Source organism: Callorhinus ursinus, unplaced genomic scaffold (genome assembly GCF_003265705.2).
Source record: "Callorhinus ursinus isolate GAN/ISIS: 27379988/994484 unplaced genomic scaffold, GSC_fseal_2.0 scaffold1, whole genome shotgun sequence".
NCBI lineage: Eukaryota > Metazoa > Chordata > Mammalia > Carnivora > Otariidae > Callorhinus > Callorhinus ursinus.
In genome coordinates, this window is record NW_027397063.1 from 37,429,227 (window position 1) to 37,443,902 (window position 14,676).

Sequence of the window (14,676 nt, forward strand, 5' to 3'; positions counted from 1 at the left end):
GAAAACATGTTTTTAAAACTCTGAAACATAAGGGATAAAGAGGCTCTTATTTTCTAATGGGGGCAAGGGGTTCCCATATTTTTTGGAAGATAAAACAGAGACCCCAGAAACAAGGCATTTTCCAAAGAACCACAGAAATGCTTGTTCAGAATCCTGTACTTCTTTAACCTAAAATATTGAGATTTAAATCAACTCAGACACTATACACAATTTTCTTCTCATTTTTTATTTTTTAAAAAAAGACAGATTTAGGATATTGTAAGAAATTACTAAGTTACATTTTTTAAAATCTGTCAAGTGCTACAGTAATGGAATAAATAAATAAGATTTTTTAAAGTTCAATGTTTATAGACATATTTATAAAAAATGATTGAATTAGAAGATGTTAAATAATGTTGATACACACCAGGAAGGGATTTAGGCAAGGAAAGGCACATCATTTCACCACAAGAAATAAAGACCATAGTTGGAAGTTAATGACTAGCCAAAGCTTTAGGTCTTGTGGTAGTTTTCCTAGCTCCAGAGGGTCATTATGGTGGAATCTTCTTCATGGTACTGAGCTGGAATAAATAGATAGCAGTTGGAAAATTTTATTCTGTGACCCCAAAGTAGTGTTAAAAAGAAAGCACTCTTAATAAGCCTGATGTGTGAAGAGGCAAGGAGCAAAAATCCAAAATGGTTTAGTTGTACTGAAAATCCTCCTGACATATTGAGAGCTAAAAAAAAAAAAAAAAAAAAAAAAAAAAAAAAAAAAAAGGTAAAGTAAAATAAGGTTAACTCTCTTGTCTGGCTGAATTGGAATTCCTGCAGTTACAAAGTTAAAATTTCAAGTAAACACTGTATTTTTCACTTCCTTTCTTGTAGACAGACACAGTTTGGTTAAACAGATGCCATATTTCATCTTGAATAAAACTATACGCCAATATTTGGGGAAAAGGATCTTAGATAATCTCTTTATTTTATATAGCTTTAGTCTTTGAAAATAGCACTAATGCTCTGGCTGACTGGCTATCTACAGTAGCGAAGTGACCATAAATTCTGACAAAGATGAGAGGTTTCTCAGAGACACTAAAAAGAGTTTCTAGTTCAACAGAGATAGTTATTTACTGAAAAGTCTAACAGATATCAGTAGATGGGTTTGGGTCAATTTCCCACTATCAGTTTTCTTTCACAAATTTATGCCAAGTGTCTACTCATCTCTTGCTGTCTGGACTCTGAACCTAGATTAGTTTGTTTAAAAGATGGAATCATTCAGAATAATCCATATAAATTTTAGTGGTATTAAGAAACAACTGTCTGAATAAATAGAATGGATTTTCAGGATAAAATGGTATATCCACAAAGAAAAAAATTAAATTAAAAAAATGAGAGGAAAACAAGGGGAAATATTAATATTGAAAAATAATTAAAATGGCAATTGCAAAGCAGGCAGCTTCCCACTCATGCCACACGATATGCCTTCATTAAGGTGTACTCTTTCCGGTTGGTATGAGCAGCCCAGATGAAGAGAGCAGAAGCCATGAACTGTAAGGGAGCTGAGACGCAAGCCAGGCAGAAGGACCATCCAAATTCACCAGACACGTTCTCAGGCAGCTCTAGCTTCTGGTGGAGTAGCTCAATTCCAGCAACATAACAACTCACTGAGCCCAGGGTACAGAGACCTTGGAGGAAAACAAAACATAACTAGATAAGAGCATAGTAAGAGATTTTCAGGCAAGAGGACAGGGCAACAATGTATGAATGGTTTAAGAACTACGACTCTTTGTCTCTATGGAAACAGGAAGAAGATAAAAGGTAAGTATAATGACAAGACTCACCTGCAAGGAGATGGAGAATGCCTGTGGCAATGGTGGGATACAAACTCCGGCAAATGCAAGCACAAAGTCCAATCACAGCCCCAAAGCACATCAAACCTAGACTAACAAAAGGTAAAAGGAACTGGCAACGCCAAAGATCTGATTTTGAAAAAGAGAAAAAAAGACATGTTACTACGATTTCAGACAGTTTTTTCACAATAGTAATTTCATTCATGGACTTATTAGATCTTTTCTCAAAAAAGTGAGAAAGGAGGGGCCCCTGGATAGCACAGTCAGTTGAACATCCCACTCTTGGTTTCTGCGCAGGTGGTGATCTCAGGGTCCTGAGATCAAAGCCCTGTGCTAGGCTCCACGCTCAGCAGGGAGTCTGCTTAAGATTCTCTTTCTCCCTCTGCCCCACTCCCCCGCTCATACTACCTCTCTCCCTTTCTCTCTCCTTAAAAGCTTTTTTAAAAAAGTGAGAAAAGGGGGCGACTGGGTGGCTCAGTCGTTAAGCGTCTGCCTTCGGCTCAGGTCATAATCCCAGGGTCCTGGGATCGAGCCCCACATCCGGCTCCCTGTTCCCTGAGAAGCCTGCTTCTCCCTCTCCCACTCCCCCGCTTGTGTTCCTGCTCTCACTATGTCTCTCTCTGTCAAATAAATAAATAAAACCTTTAAAATAAAAAAAAAGTGAGAAAGGAATACTTTAATATTGGGGTTTCTTTTCTAAAGCACTTTGTTCGAAAGGATGCTACCTGATTAAAGTAAAAGGACACTAACAGTCAACAATTACTGAGGGCTCACTGTATGTCAGGCACTGTTCTACACATGCTTTGTGTATTAATCCTCCCCAAATCCCTATGAAGGAGGTACTTATTATCTCCATTTTATAAATGAGGGAACTAAGGCAAGAGGTATAAATAACCTGTACAAGGTAACACAGTATGTGGTAGAGCCAGCTTTTGAAGCAAAACCTTCTGGCTCCACATACAAATGAATCTACATCCTTATAGGATCTCAAGGCAGGAACAGAAGTAAATGAATGTTGATTATAAAAGACCTGTTGAGAGAATATACATAAAGCACAAAGCGGAGGATCTCTGAACTCAATAAATGGCAGTTATAATTATCATAAATTCCCTCAACAACATGGGAAGAAAGCTGATGACTTTAAAAAGCATCCCCTTCCATTTTTACATTATTTTAATTATTAGTAATGTATTAATATCAACTCTAAACCAAATTCTACCCTCTAGTGCTAGTTTTACCTTTTGGAACTACATGAAAATCTTTTCTCCAACTTCCCTTCAAACTCTGTTAGTAATAAACTTTTTCTTATATATTTGCAATACAAAATTGAATACCTTGAATAACACGGGTTTAACTGTGCAGGCTGACATACATGCAGATTTTTAATAGAGCAGTATTGTAAATGTATTTTCTCTTATGATTTTCTTAGTAACATTCTCTTTTCTCTTTTCGTAAGAATACAGCATATAATACATATACAAAAAGTGTCTCAATTGACTGTTTTATGTTATTGGTAAGGATTCTGATCAACTGTAGGCTGTTAGTGGTTATGTTCTGGGGGAGTCAAAAGTTATACGTGGATTTTGACTGTGTGAAAAGGGCGGTGCTCCTAACCCCTGCATTATTCAAGGGTCAACTCTACTTGCCATTTATTCAGTGCTTCCTCTCATGACATGGTCATTTTATGGCAAGCTCCAGTAAGTCTCTATGGCCTGAATATCAGGTCCAAATATGAAGACAGTATTTCCTAGGTAGTCTGACCATCGAATAGAATGCTCCTAAGAAATGTTTTCATTTGTTTTTGATATCTATACTTTTGTTATACTGTATAAAACTGGATTAACATTTTTGGTAGCCCTGACCCTTGACTCGTAAAGAGCTTGTAGTCAACTTTTTTCACATATCCCTATCTGAACTCAGGTAACTGAAATGCTTATCTCAAATACAGGAATTTATTATTTATCCTTATTAAATTTACTCTTTAAAAGGGCCCACTAATAACATCTTTTGGGGAGGTCTAGATTCTGTCATTCAATGTATTCGCTGCTTCTCTCAACTTCGTATTTGCAATCTGGTAAGGATGTATCTAACTTTAAAATACATTATCCACAGAACAGAGTTCACTGGGAAACCATCAGAGATCTTATTCCAAGTTGATGCAATGTACTGACTCATCTTGTTCCAATAACAGAGATCAATAAATGGCAAATTTATTTCCTTTTTCCCCCAAATGTACGGCTGAGATCAATGTACTCACAGGTCCGAAGCAGATCAATCCCACTATTGTGGTTTCCAGGATCAACAAATTTCTCCATGAACTGCTCATTTAGCGTGAAACTCATGCATTTTGTGACCACATCAAATGACTCTGGAACACGAATAACAATGACTGCTTGTTGTTTTAATTATAAACATTTAACAAAAACCCCTTTCAGTAATTATTCTCTGAAATAAAAAGTGATATTGAAAGATGTTCCCAGAGGAGAGCAACCTCTTTGGCCTTGAGTGACACACTGGATTCACTGATGCCCAATGGATGCCAGTGGTTCTCAGCAGGAGGCTTAAGACAGGGGCACAAGGAAGGGGGAAAAAAAAAATAGGAGCATAAAATGAATGAGAATAGATATGCAAAAAGACTAGGAAGGAGGAGAAGACAAAGACTTAAATAAATGGGAACTTTGATTTTCTCTGCCAAATCTACTCCTCTAGCCATCTTCCCATCTCAGGTAATTACAATTCCATCCTTCTAGTTCCTCAGACCAGAAACTTTAGTCATTGTTGCCCACATGCAGCCCACCAGGAAATCCTAGTGAGTTCAAAACCTATCTAAAACCCAGCCACTGCTCAGTGCTACCACCATGGTCTAAGTCACAAACATTTCTCACAAGAATTAGTGCAACAGCCTCCTGGCTTCCACCTTTGTCTGCAGCCTGTTTTCAATACATCTGTCTAGGTGAGCAGATCATTTCTCCTCTGCTCAAAGCTCCACAATGCTCCAACACATTCAGAGTAAAGACCCGAAGCCCTCATCATGCCTACAAAATCCTGCAAAGTTTGCCCTACTCCCAGAGTAATTTCTGACAGCATTTTCAACTCTCCCTCTCTCCCCCTCCACTGCAGCCCAGTGGCTTCCTTGCTGGTCCCTGAATATTTCAGGCATGCTCCCACCATGAGGCCCTTGCAGTTGTTGTTCCTTCCAACTTAAAAGAGTCCCCCTGCAGTTTTCCATATAGTCAACTCCTTCACCTACATCAAGTCTTTACTAAAGTGACATCTTCTTGTTGAAGCCTATCCTGCCTACACTATTAAACATCATAACTTATGTCCCTCAATATCCCCTTCCCTACATGTTCCAAATCCCTTTATTTTGCTGCATTTTCTCATAGCATGCATCATCCTTTAACATACGATATAATTAACTATTGTTTATACCATTATACTTATTTATTCAGTTTACTGCCTCCACCCCTTATTAGAATGTTAGCTCCCCAGGACTAAAGATATTTATATTTTTCCCTGATGTACTATACGGAATATGGAGTCACGTAATAAATATTTGTTGAATGAATGATAAATGATTGGTAAGATTCAAACATCAAGGGCACCCATGCTCTCCGAAGTAGAACTGAACACTTTATAATTTCAACCAATCCCCCCAGCCTCACCCCCCCACCTACTTTCTTTTTTCCATTATATAATCACAACGATTGTCCTTTTGATGTATGGTAATTGTTGTGCTGTTTTCTGAACACAGTGCTTCCCACTAAGTGGTCAAGAGAAGTAGTCGTAAATAGAAACAAATTGTAAAGTTGTTCCTTAGAGCTCTAAAGTTTCCATGTTAAGAACTGGAAATTAAAATGTTTTAATGTTAAGAATGCTTGCAAAATAAATCAGACAATTTCTTATTTTTTTTATTTCTGTAATTCATATTTTTAACCTACACTCTATCACAGACTCAAATATGCACAGGTTTTAATGTAGTGTTGGTCAAATTATATCCTCTAAGATTTACAGGGCAAATGATAGTAACTACCAAAACACAGCTGACACAGAAAAAGACTATCAATTCATATTTGTTGGTTTGATTTGGACACTAACTCTTTTACCAGTTACCAAATATTTAAAGTCTTCCAATGGACTTTTCCAATTATTTCCTCATGACATATGTGAGATTAATAAAAAGAATTTACTAAGTACAAAGATTTAAAATGCTTTCACGCAGTAAGAACAGTAACTTATCCAACCAATACTGACGAGTATCATGGTAATTCATAGAAATTGGGTAGAGAAGGTGGTAGAGAGAGAAGAAACACGTAGATTTATCTCTTTGGAGAGTAAAAACCCACGAACCTGCTTATACATCATTGGGTCATCATCACATAACTTTGTTGATTATTGAGCAGGTAAAGTAGACAGAAGTTAAAATAAGAGAAATACCTGTCCTTTCTGGTGGGCTATACCAGTGTGTGTTTTGAGGTATAGTGATACAACGTCTCCACAATCCCATTGTGCCATTAAATCGGAAAAGTGCATCATTATAAGTCTTTTCATCTGCCTCATCACTAGCGAAGTCAGTCCAGATGCTTTTGTTCAAATCACTGGAATTTTCTTGAACTGGACTTCGATATTCATACCAGAAGTCTGTGCCAATTGAGGCTGCCATGTAGATGGTGGAAATGAGGCTAAGCACACAAGCAATTACAAACGCTGTAGCAAAACGGTTATCCATTCTGGCATTCAGACTGCTCTGTTTAAAAGTTGGAGAAAGAAGAAAGTTAGACTTCAAGGACATAGATTATTTTGAAAGGAATTCTCTCAAAATCACCCTTTATCCTATTCCCCACCCTTGACCCTTAAAGTAATGTATAATCATTAAAGAATAAAAATAAAGGCAAGCATGTTCTTAAGTTCAAAGTAAAATTCATTATCATGAAAGTACTGATTGAATGCTCACATACCCAGGATGCTACGGAGACAGAGGTCTTGTTCTCTAGTCTATCACCTGCACACTAAAACAGACAACACTGAAATGGACATACACATTACAGATACAAACAACAGACATGCTCAGTCAGCAGTGTACCATACATAAATTTTTAATTACAGACTGAATTTTTATTCCAGCTGCAGAGTATTAAGTGTTCTGGGTTTGAGGGTGAAAAGGGCATAGGAAAAGCAAGCAGAGAAAATTGGCTCCTCCCAGATTCCTCTGACGAGGAAAACCTTCTAAAAACAAGGTTAAGAGTCAGGAGCTATTTGGAAGGCAGAGTTGAGATGTTTGTTAACCCAGACAGAAAGGTTGTTCGGGTGCGCAGAAGAGCAAAGAGAACAGCAACATACAATAATGCTAGATAGCAATCTGCTCCTAATCTACTGAAGCTAAGGAAAACTCCCCTACGCTGCCAAATTCTCCACTCCTATCTACTCTCCCCATTCCTTACACTTTTGAATCTTCTCATCTGCAAACTAAATGATTCTTCCTCAGCCAGAAAAAAACTGAATTAGACAAAATATGAACACTCCCCAGGCGTGGACAGGGCTCAACGGCAGTAGTAAATGGCCGCAGTAAAATGACTCAAGGCGGATCAAGCTGAGTCAAATACTGCAAGTATAAACCGTGACCGTACCAAACACCTTACAAAGGCGCACGACAACAGGCTCGCAAACTGGGGTTGCTGAGTTTGGAAGACAGGAAGTGTGACACAGAAGAGATCAGGGCAATTACAGTGATTAACAATAACTCCAGAAGTTGGTTTTGTATTCTTATTTTTTTCTAATCCTCTTTCAACCTGGTGCTCTCAAATGACCTTAAAAGGTCCCGGCACCCTGAGTGGCTGTTTGCCAGGCCGGACAACTGGCGCTGTCACCTCGCAGGGCGCACTACCGAGCCCGGGGAGGTCGAGGCAAGCTGGGGCCGGGGTCTGCCTTCCTGCGCCGCCCCAGGCCAGGGGCCCCAGGTACCGGACCAGGCCCCTCCCCAGACCACTCGACCGAAGCAAAAACCCCGCCGCAGCGCTGCGGCTCGAAACCGGCCCGGCCCCAGGCCCTCCCGGATAGGGGCCCCTCTTCAAACTGCTGGAAACGTCCAACAGCTACGCGACCCCCTCCCAGCGACGCCGACCCCGCTCACTCACCGCCCATCCTCCTGCTCCGCCAGCTTCACCCTCAAGCTCCGACCACAGCACCCTACTCTCCCCGCGCCTTCTCTGACGCACTTCCCTGCAGATCCCGCCCCCTCCATAACTCCCGCGCCTCCGCCTCCGCCTCCACCCGTGGCCCGGCCTAGGCCCGGAGCCGAGGGGGCTTATGGGAGTTGTAGGAGGGACAGAGGGAAAGCTGCGGGAGGCGGCGGACCGCATTTCTGGCACCGCGCGCGGTGCATTGTGGGGGTTGTAGTTCAACTCTGGAGGGAAAGGAAGTGCTGATGGAATCGTATATTTTATGAAGGAAGGAGCAAAGGTCCGCAAAGTAAGGTGACCTGTCTCTGGTCACGGCTAGTCATTGATTGTGACTTATATAACAGGTTTTCTAGTCCTGTGCTTTCCCTGTCACACATCCTACCTCTAAACATGTCAACAGCAATGGGATTATACTTTTGAAATATTAACCTATTTATTTCCTCTCTCACAACCTCACTCCCATTGAAGCAGCTAGTCTTTCTGGTTTTATTGCTTAATTTTAGACTGAGAAGGATGTAACTTGACGGTATCCATGTAGAATGTAATGACATTGTTTGGGTTTCATATAATTTATGTTAGTGGCTGCTTTTTCTTTATGATAAGTGATACTAATTTTCTATTTATTGGGTCAAGTTTCATTTTAAAATCAATTCCAGTTAATTAAAGTACTAATTTATAATAATGCTGAGGATACCAGATATGTCAAAAAACGTGAATTTTAAAAATTGTTTATGTAGTGTGAAAAACACTGAATTTGGGGGAACATGGCCTTGAGCAAATAAGGTAATGGACAGCCTCAGAATTCAAAGATGGCCATGTGTTCACAGCAGTAACAGAATGACTCTAAGCCTTCAAATATTGCACAGAAATTCATTGACAGAGAGCAGAGACATCTTTGCACTCATGTGTGTGGACCCATGAACATACCTAAGACCAGTAAATGATGGATTTCTCAACAGAGACCTACAGAGACAGCTAACTCAAGGACAAGAAAAGCTCTCAGACTCTATGCCATCCCCAGATACCTTGGAATTTAGCTCAAAGTTGATATTAAGTTTCTACCACCCTGACTGATTGAAGGCATGGTATCTGTTTCTCTATAGTTCTATTTCTTTCGCCTGAGTTGGCAAACTGATATTCATATCCAGTACATAAATAAAATAAGGTAATAGCCAAATATAACATTAAAATATGACTGGATTTTCATGTAGAATACCTGATCAAAGGAGAATTTTGTCAGGCACCAACTAGACAATGTGGTGGAAGTACACAGGCAAATTGTTAATGTGCAATTTGACTCCTAAATTCATTTATGCACCAGGCAATATCTTCATCCATTGGCCTTCTTTAGAAATCCCCTACCTCCAGAACTACCTCTGTCATGAAATCACATGGCAAATAAACCCAGGTAAAAGGGAAATCTGAAAAAGGAAGAGAAAGACAACACCTCAATTCATAGTCAAGGAAGCTGAGCCCAGGGTGAATAACTGACTTATCAAGCTTAAATAATGGGGTGCACTGACTAGTTTTGTGACATTAGACAACTTAGTTAACCTCTTAAATCTCAGTTTTCTTTTCTCCAAAATAAGAATGTTGATAATATTCCCTATCCCAAGTGACCATTGTGAGGATTAAATGAAAAAACGCATATAATCTGTCCAGCCCAGGGCCTGGGGCATATATTAAACAATCATTAAATTTTAGTATTTGCAAATATCTGTTGAATATCTATAATGTTTTGTTAGAGTCAGTATAAACAGCATCTAAAACTTCTGATTCCCTTGAAGCTGGAAATAAGCCATTTATAGAGGTAAGCGTCCTGCTCACTTCAGGAGGTTTTTGAACCTCTGGGTCAACTGCAGTTTACTAGGAAAGACTTGCCATGACCAGATTCCCAGGCTGGACTCAGAGCATACATAAATCTTCATGATTCAGGAGGTAGGTGTTTCTGGGGAAACCTGTAAAGGAGGATGACACTTGCATCCATCAAGTCTGCAGAATGCTTAGAAAACACACAAGACACATTTCGTTCACGATTTAGTATGGACCTGGAAGAGTGTGTGTGTTTGAGGTTTTGAAGATCTTGCCCGCTCAGCACAGAGGACTTGAACTGCCTCATGACACCAGTACCACTTCTTCTTTGTCTCTGCATTTTGGGTGTTTTCTGTTTTCTGTTTTGGGTGCTTGCTTGTTGTGTGGGCAAAATAAATCCTTAAAAATTAATGGAGTTAAATTTCTTTTTTTTTTAAGATTTTATTTATGTATTTGACAGAGAGAGACAGCAAGAGAGGGAACACAAGCAAGGGGAGTGGGAGAGGGAGAAGCAGGCTCCCCGCTGAGCAGGGAGCCCGATGCTGGGGCTCAATCCCAGGACCCTGGGATCATGACCTGAGCCAAAGGCAGATGCTTAATGGCTGAGCCACCCAGGTGCCCCTGGAGTTAAATTTCTGTTTCCATTCCTTACTCTGCTCTTTGGGAAACAGTAGCTGGCCTGACATATTTTCACAAGTGTTAAGGATGATTTAGTGCAACCAAGTACAGATTATGAAATTTAGATTTAAAAATAAACTTGAACTAGACCTCTGGCTTAATTTGTTAATGATGGTTCTAGTTTTACCAGGAAGGGGTTATGGTTACAGTACATTTTAATTAAACCCAATAACTGAAAATCTAAATATGCAGGTATTATAACTTGTTTATATTTTGTGTTTATGTGATGACTCCTTGTGTGAGAATTCCCCACAATACCAAATTCCTAATGTACTTAAATATTATTTTTTAGAAACTAAAAATTATCTTATGAAAGATATATCTACATTATGTTTTTCTCATATAATTTTGTCCTGGTTGTTTTCCTTATAAACTTTGGAATGCAAAAAGGGGAAAAATAGAAATATATGCAAGCTGTGGGTTCCAGTCACAGCCTTCCTCAGAAAAATGTATCAATCTTTGAACTTCCTTGTACCAATTCACTATTGGGAACAATGGCGAAATTAATCAAGGACAAGGCAGATAGAAAAGTGCATCTAAAATGGCTTTCCTTTTAGCAATTCCTGTCAAATGCTACACAGAGTAGCAAATTATAGTTGTTTAGATATCCATGGTTCTGAAGGACAGTGAATGGACCAAATGCAGGTGATAAGTTTAAGTTTAAACTGTCCTCTATTTTAATATCATCACAATATCAATGTGAGTCTTTAGTAAGTGATTCTTTCTGAGTCCCAGTGTCCTCGTTCATAAAATGGATAATTATGATCAGTAATATCACTTGCAGCTCTAAAATTTATGATTCATAATTCTGCTGGAAGAAGAGTAACATCACTCTAAAATATGGTTGTCAAAGAGCCACACCTTTAAGTTTCATTAGGAAATTCATATATTCCACACCTCCAGCCTAGGTGATGTACCAGAAGACAGAGATAGTGGGAAATGCAGATGGATAAAGGAAAAGAGGAAGGCTTTATGCTTCTGATTAGAAAAGATACAGTAACACAGGCCTTTGCTGTTTCAACGATAAACAGTAATCATGGAAAATGAAAGCTGTCTAAGAAGTTTGTGAAATGTCCCTATTCACTGGAAATAACAAAAAATTCGAGCAGAATTCAGTCCAGATCTACAAATATTAATTGGCAATCTGTTGTACGCCAGACATTGTGCTGGGTACGGAGGATGCCAATATAAATAAACACAATTTTTGTGATGCACAACCTAAATCTAGGTTAAATCAACTATTAGGAAGAAGCCTAAAGTACATGTGCCTAAAATAGGAACATCACTTTTGTTTATGTCAATATGGGATACCAAAGGAAATAATCTAATAATTGAAGTGGGGGAGGACCCAGATAAGAGCAAATCCATGCCACTTAGTCTGACATGATATATTACTTTACATTACACTACCCTCACCAATAACTGTCCAAATAAAAAAAATCACTGACTCTTAGAATATAAACAGATCTGTTAAACTGGCCTGTTCAAATGGTTATACCCCTTATGATTGATACTCAAGTAAGAGAATGTTTCAAACAAATGAATATATAATCACTGACCAGTAAGATCAATGAAAACCAAATACTTTGCTTCGTAGTCTTTGTCACTTATTCAGGACCGTATCAGTAGAGCATGTGCATAGAGATTTCTTTCTGCTGTGCTATTTGCTATATAATCTGATTAATCCCTAACTAATATGGGGGTCAGAGTGATTGACAGGGAAAAAGCAGATGTAATACGCAGTAATGCCAGTTACAGTTGGCTGTACTCACAAGAAACCCTTAGCCGACCTAGGAAGCACAGTCCACAAATCACAGCTAAGGCTGTGTGACGGATAATTTATTCACTTGAGCAGGTATCTCAGTGAACAACACCTTACTCTTTCCCCGTCTTCAACATTTGACACAATTCTGCATATATCTCAGGAAATGAGATGCAAAATAGGGAGGGCCCAGAAGTCTAAATTAATTCTGAAAATTTTGTGAGATCCAGGCTAGAAAATTGCTAAGAAGTTCGAGGTTTTTTTTGTTTAAATTCAGTTGGCCAACATATAGTACATCATTAGTTTCAGATGTAGAGTTCAATAATTCATCAGTTGCATAGAACAACCAATGCTCATCCCATCATGTGCCCTCCTTAATGCCCACCACCCAATTACCCCATCCCCCCCATCAGAAGTTCAAGTTTAGAGGTAATTTGAAAGAAAGCCAAAATAGTAATGAAGCCTAACATATAAAGTTGGTTAAGATATATAAATTAGAACATGATTCTAAACTTTAGTGTGTGTTTAAGTATCACCTCGGAGGCTTGTTCAGTATAATGTCTTGGAGTACACTCCAAATGATTCTGACTCAGTAGATCTGAGACAGGGTTCAGAAAGCTACAATTTGGGAGTCACCCCAGGTGATTCTAATGGGGAAATGTGACCTGACATCCACTGGTTCAAAACAATGGATTTGAGAGTCCAAAAAAGATTTTAGTTGGGTAACTCCTATGCTAGAGACAATGAAGAGATAATGGATGGTCTCTCCCTTCAAGTTGCTCGTGATCAGCTCAGCAGGTCAGACACCAAAACAACTATGTGAAATGAGCTAATAAGAACTTAATAAGCAGTATTGTAAAAGTTCTTAGAGAACACAAATGTGGAAGCAATTATCTCTGCCAGGGATGGAAAGCATAACATGTAAAGTTGAATATAAAGTGTATCTATGTACCTGTTAATAAAATAAAGGAAAGTTGAGCTTTTTTTTTTCCTGGAAATACAATTCTTAAAAGTGGGCATGTGTGCTGTCATTCAGTTATTAATATTTACATCTTACTGTTTGTTTTTTTTTTTGTCATCACTTTGTTCTTTCTGCCTTTTTGGAGGCTTATGATATCCAGTGTTGTTTCTGAGTTTTGGTCTTGTTATCCTCATGTTTATTTCGAAAAGCATTCAAAGTTCTAAAAATGGCCGTTGCTCTAAGCTTATTTAGAATGATGACTTCCCCTACTTTACCTAGTTGGCTTTTATTGTGGGTTCTGTCATAATAGCTTTGCACTCTGAGTTATTAAAAGTGCAGTACTAATGCTATTTGTTCCCTTTTTGCCTCAAAACAATTTGTTTCCTGACTTGGAGCCCAGGATAGTTTTGATACATGGTAGATATTCTCACATTGCAACATTCTACTACTATCATATTCCAAAGTGCCTATATTATGATAAAGCAAAACATTTGGTCTATAGCTGCTTCAGAATTTAGTGAGGAAGTCAGATTTATTTGAGAGAGTTTACACCAAGCCAACAACTTTTGAATGCTGAAAGAAAATTTAAGGCCTGCAGAATAAATATAAGCCAGACGTTTTCCTCTAGAGTATGAGCATGAACTTTTTTCCATTTTATGACACTTTTCTGTGGAATTCTTGAGACACAAGAAAAATAGTTATGTAGAGAGACATATATAGATATGGTGTTTCAATATTCTATGTTTACTCCACCAATCCTTAGCAAGTAAATATTGTCCTACTTCAAACTATTTGACAAAACGAATTATTCTATTAAATATTTAAGGCTTACTCAGTGGGAAAGATTTCCCAGAAGTGTCAAAGCATTAATTAGTTTCTCTCATCTGCAGCCTATACTTAGGGAAGGATACGCCCCCCCATGAGCAACTCAGAGCTGCCAGGGACACAAAAGGAGGTAGAGTCAAGTCATAAATCAAATTCCAACTGACTTGCTGGGGCTGCCCCAGATCAGGGGAACCCTCATCCTTCCCTGCCCTAGACACACACACCTAAGACCGCTGTAACATTAGAACACATCAGGAAAAAGAGCAAGACCACTCTTTTCAATATGTTAATTATGGGAGAAATAAAAATTCAGTAGAAGGGACTTTATATGTTTAACAACGGTGTTTTTATCCGCTGGCATATATTTTTTGATGCAATAGTAATATCAACCCAAAACTGGAACTTTGGCAATGAAATGAGGTGAAGGGAAAGAGAAAAGGAAAGAGTCTTGAGCTACGTGGGCCAGTAAAAAAATGGAAATAAATGGAGTTGGTTTCAGAATTTGTATTTCATTATAGTTTTCCTAACATAAAAAGGAATAGGTGAGAGAAAATAGGATAGCGTCCTTCTGATGTTAGCCTGTTTCTCAAGTGTTTTGAAGGAACCCCAAATCTTTCTTTTATCATGCCTAAA

The 14,676-nt window shown here is 38.7% G+C and overlaps 1 protein-coding gene across 3 annotated transcripts; it reads right to left on the reverse strand.

Moving 5' to 3' along the window:
* Window positions 1–211: 211 nt before the first annotated feature.
* Window positions 212–8,118, reverse strand: CLDND1 (claudin domain containing 1). 3 transcript variants are annotated; one of them, XM_025873234.2, is made up of 5 exons: window positions 7,961–8,118; window positions 6,264–6,573; window positions 4,084–4,194; window positions 1,818–1,955; window positions 212–1,661 (listed from the first exon to the last, which is right to left on the reverse strand). In XM_025873234.2, exons 2-5 carry the CDS (start codon window positions 6,553–6,555, stop codon window positions 1,441–1,443), a joined length of 762 nt encoding a protein of 253 aa, XP_025729019.1. In that variant the 5' UTR covers window positions 6,556–6,573; window positions 7,961–8,118; the 3' UTR covers window positions 212–1,440. The 3 variants fall into 3 exon arrangements, with proteins under 3 accessions (XP_025729019.1, XP_073748532.1, XP_073748535.1); XM_073892431.1 differs by having other exon boundaries at window positions 4,084–4,215; XM_073892434.1 differs by lacking the exon at window positions 7,961–8,118 and adding an exon at window positions 6,785–6,956 and having other exon boundaries at window positions 4,084–4,215.
* Window positions 8,119–14,676: the final 6,558 nt, after the last annotated feature.

Excerpts from the sequence above, each read along its gene's own strand:
- CLDND1 (XM_073892431.1), bottom strand. The coding sequence starts at position 6,555 with ATGGATAACCGTTTTGCTACAGCGTTTGTAATTGCTTGTGTGCTTAGC. Across the intron at positions 4,216-6,263 it reads TAGCCCACCAGAAAGGACAG|TCATTGTTATTCGTGTTCCA; the intron begins GTATTTCTCTTA and ends AACAACAAGCAG. Across the intron at positions 1,956-4,083 it reads GATTGATCTGCTTCGGACCT|ATCTTTGGCGTTGCCAGTTC; the intron begins GTGAGTACATTG and ends TTTCAAAATCAG.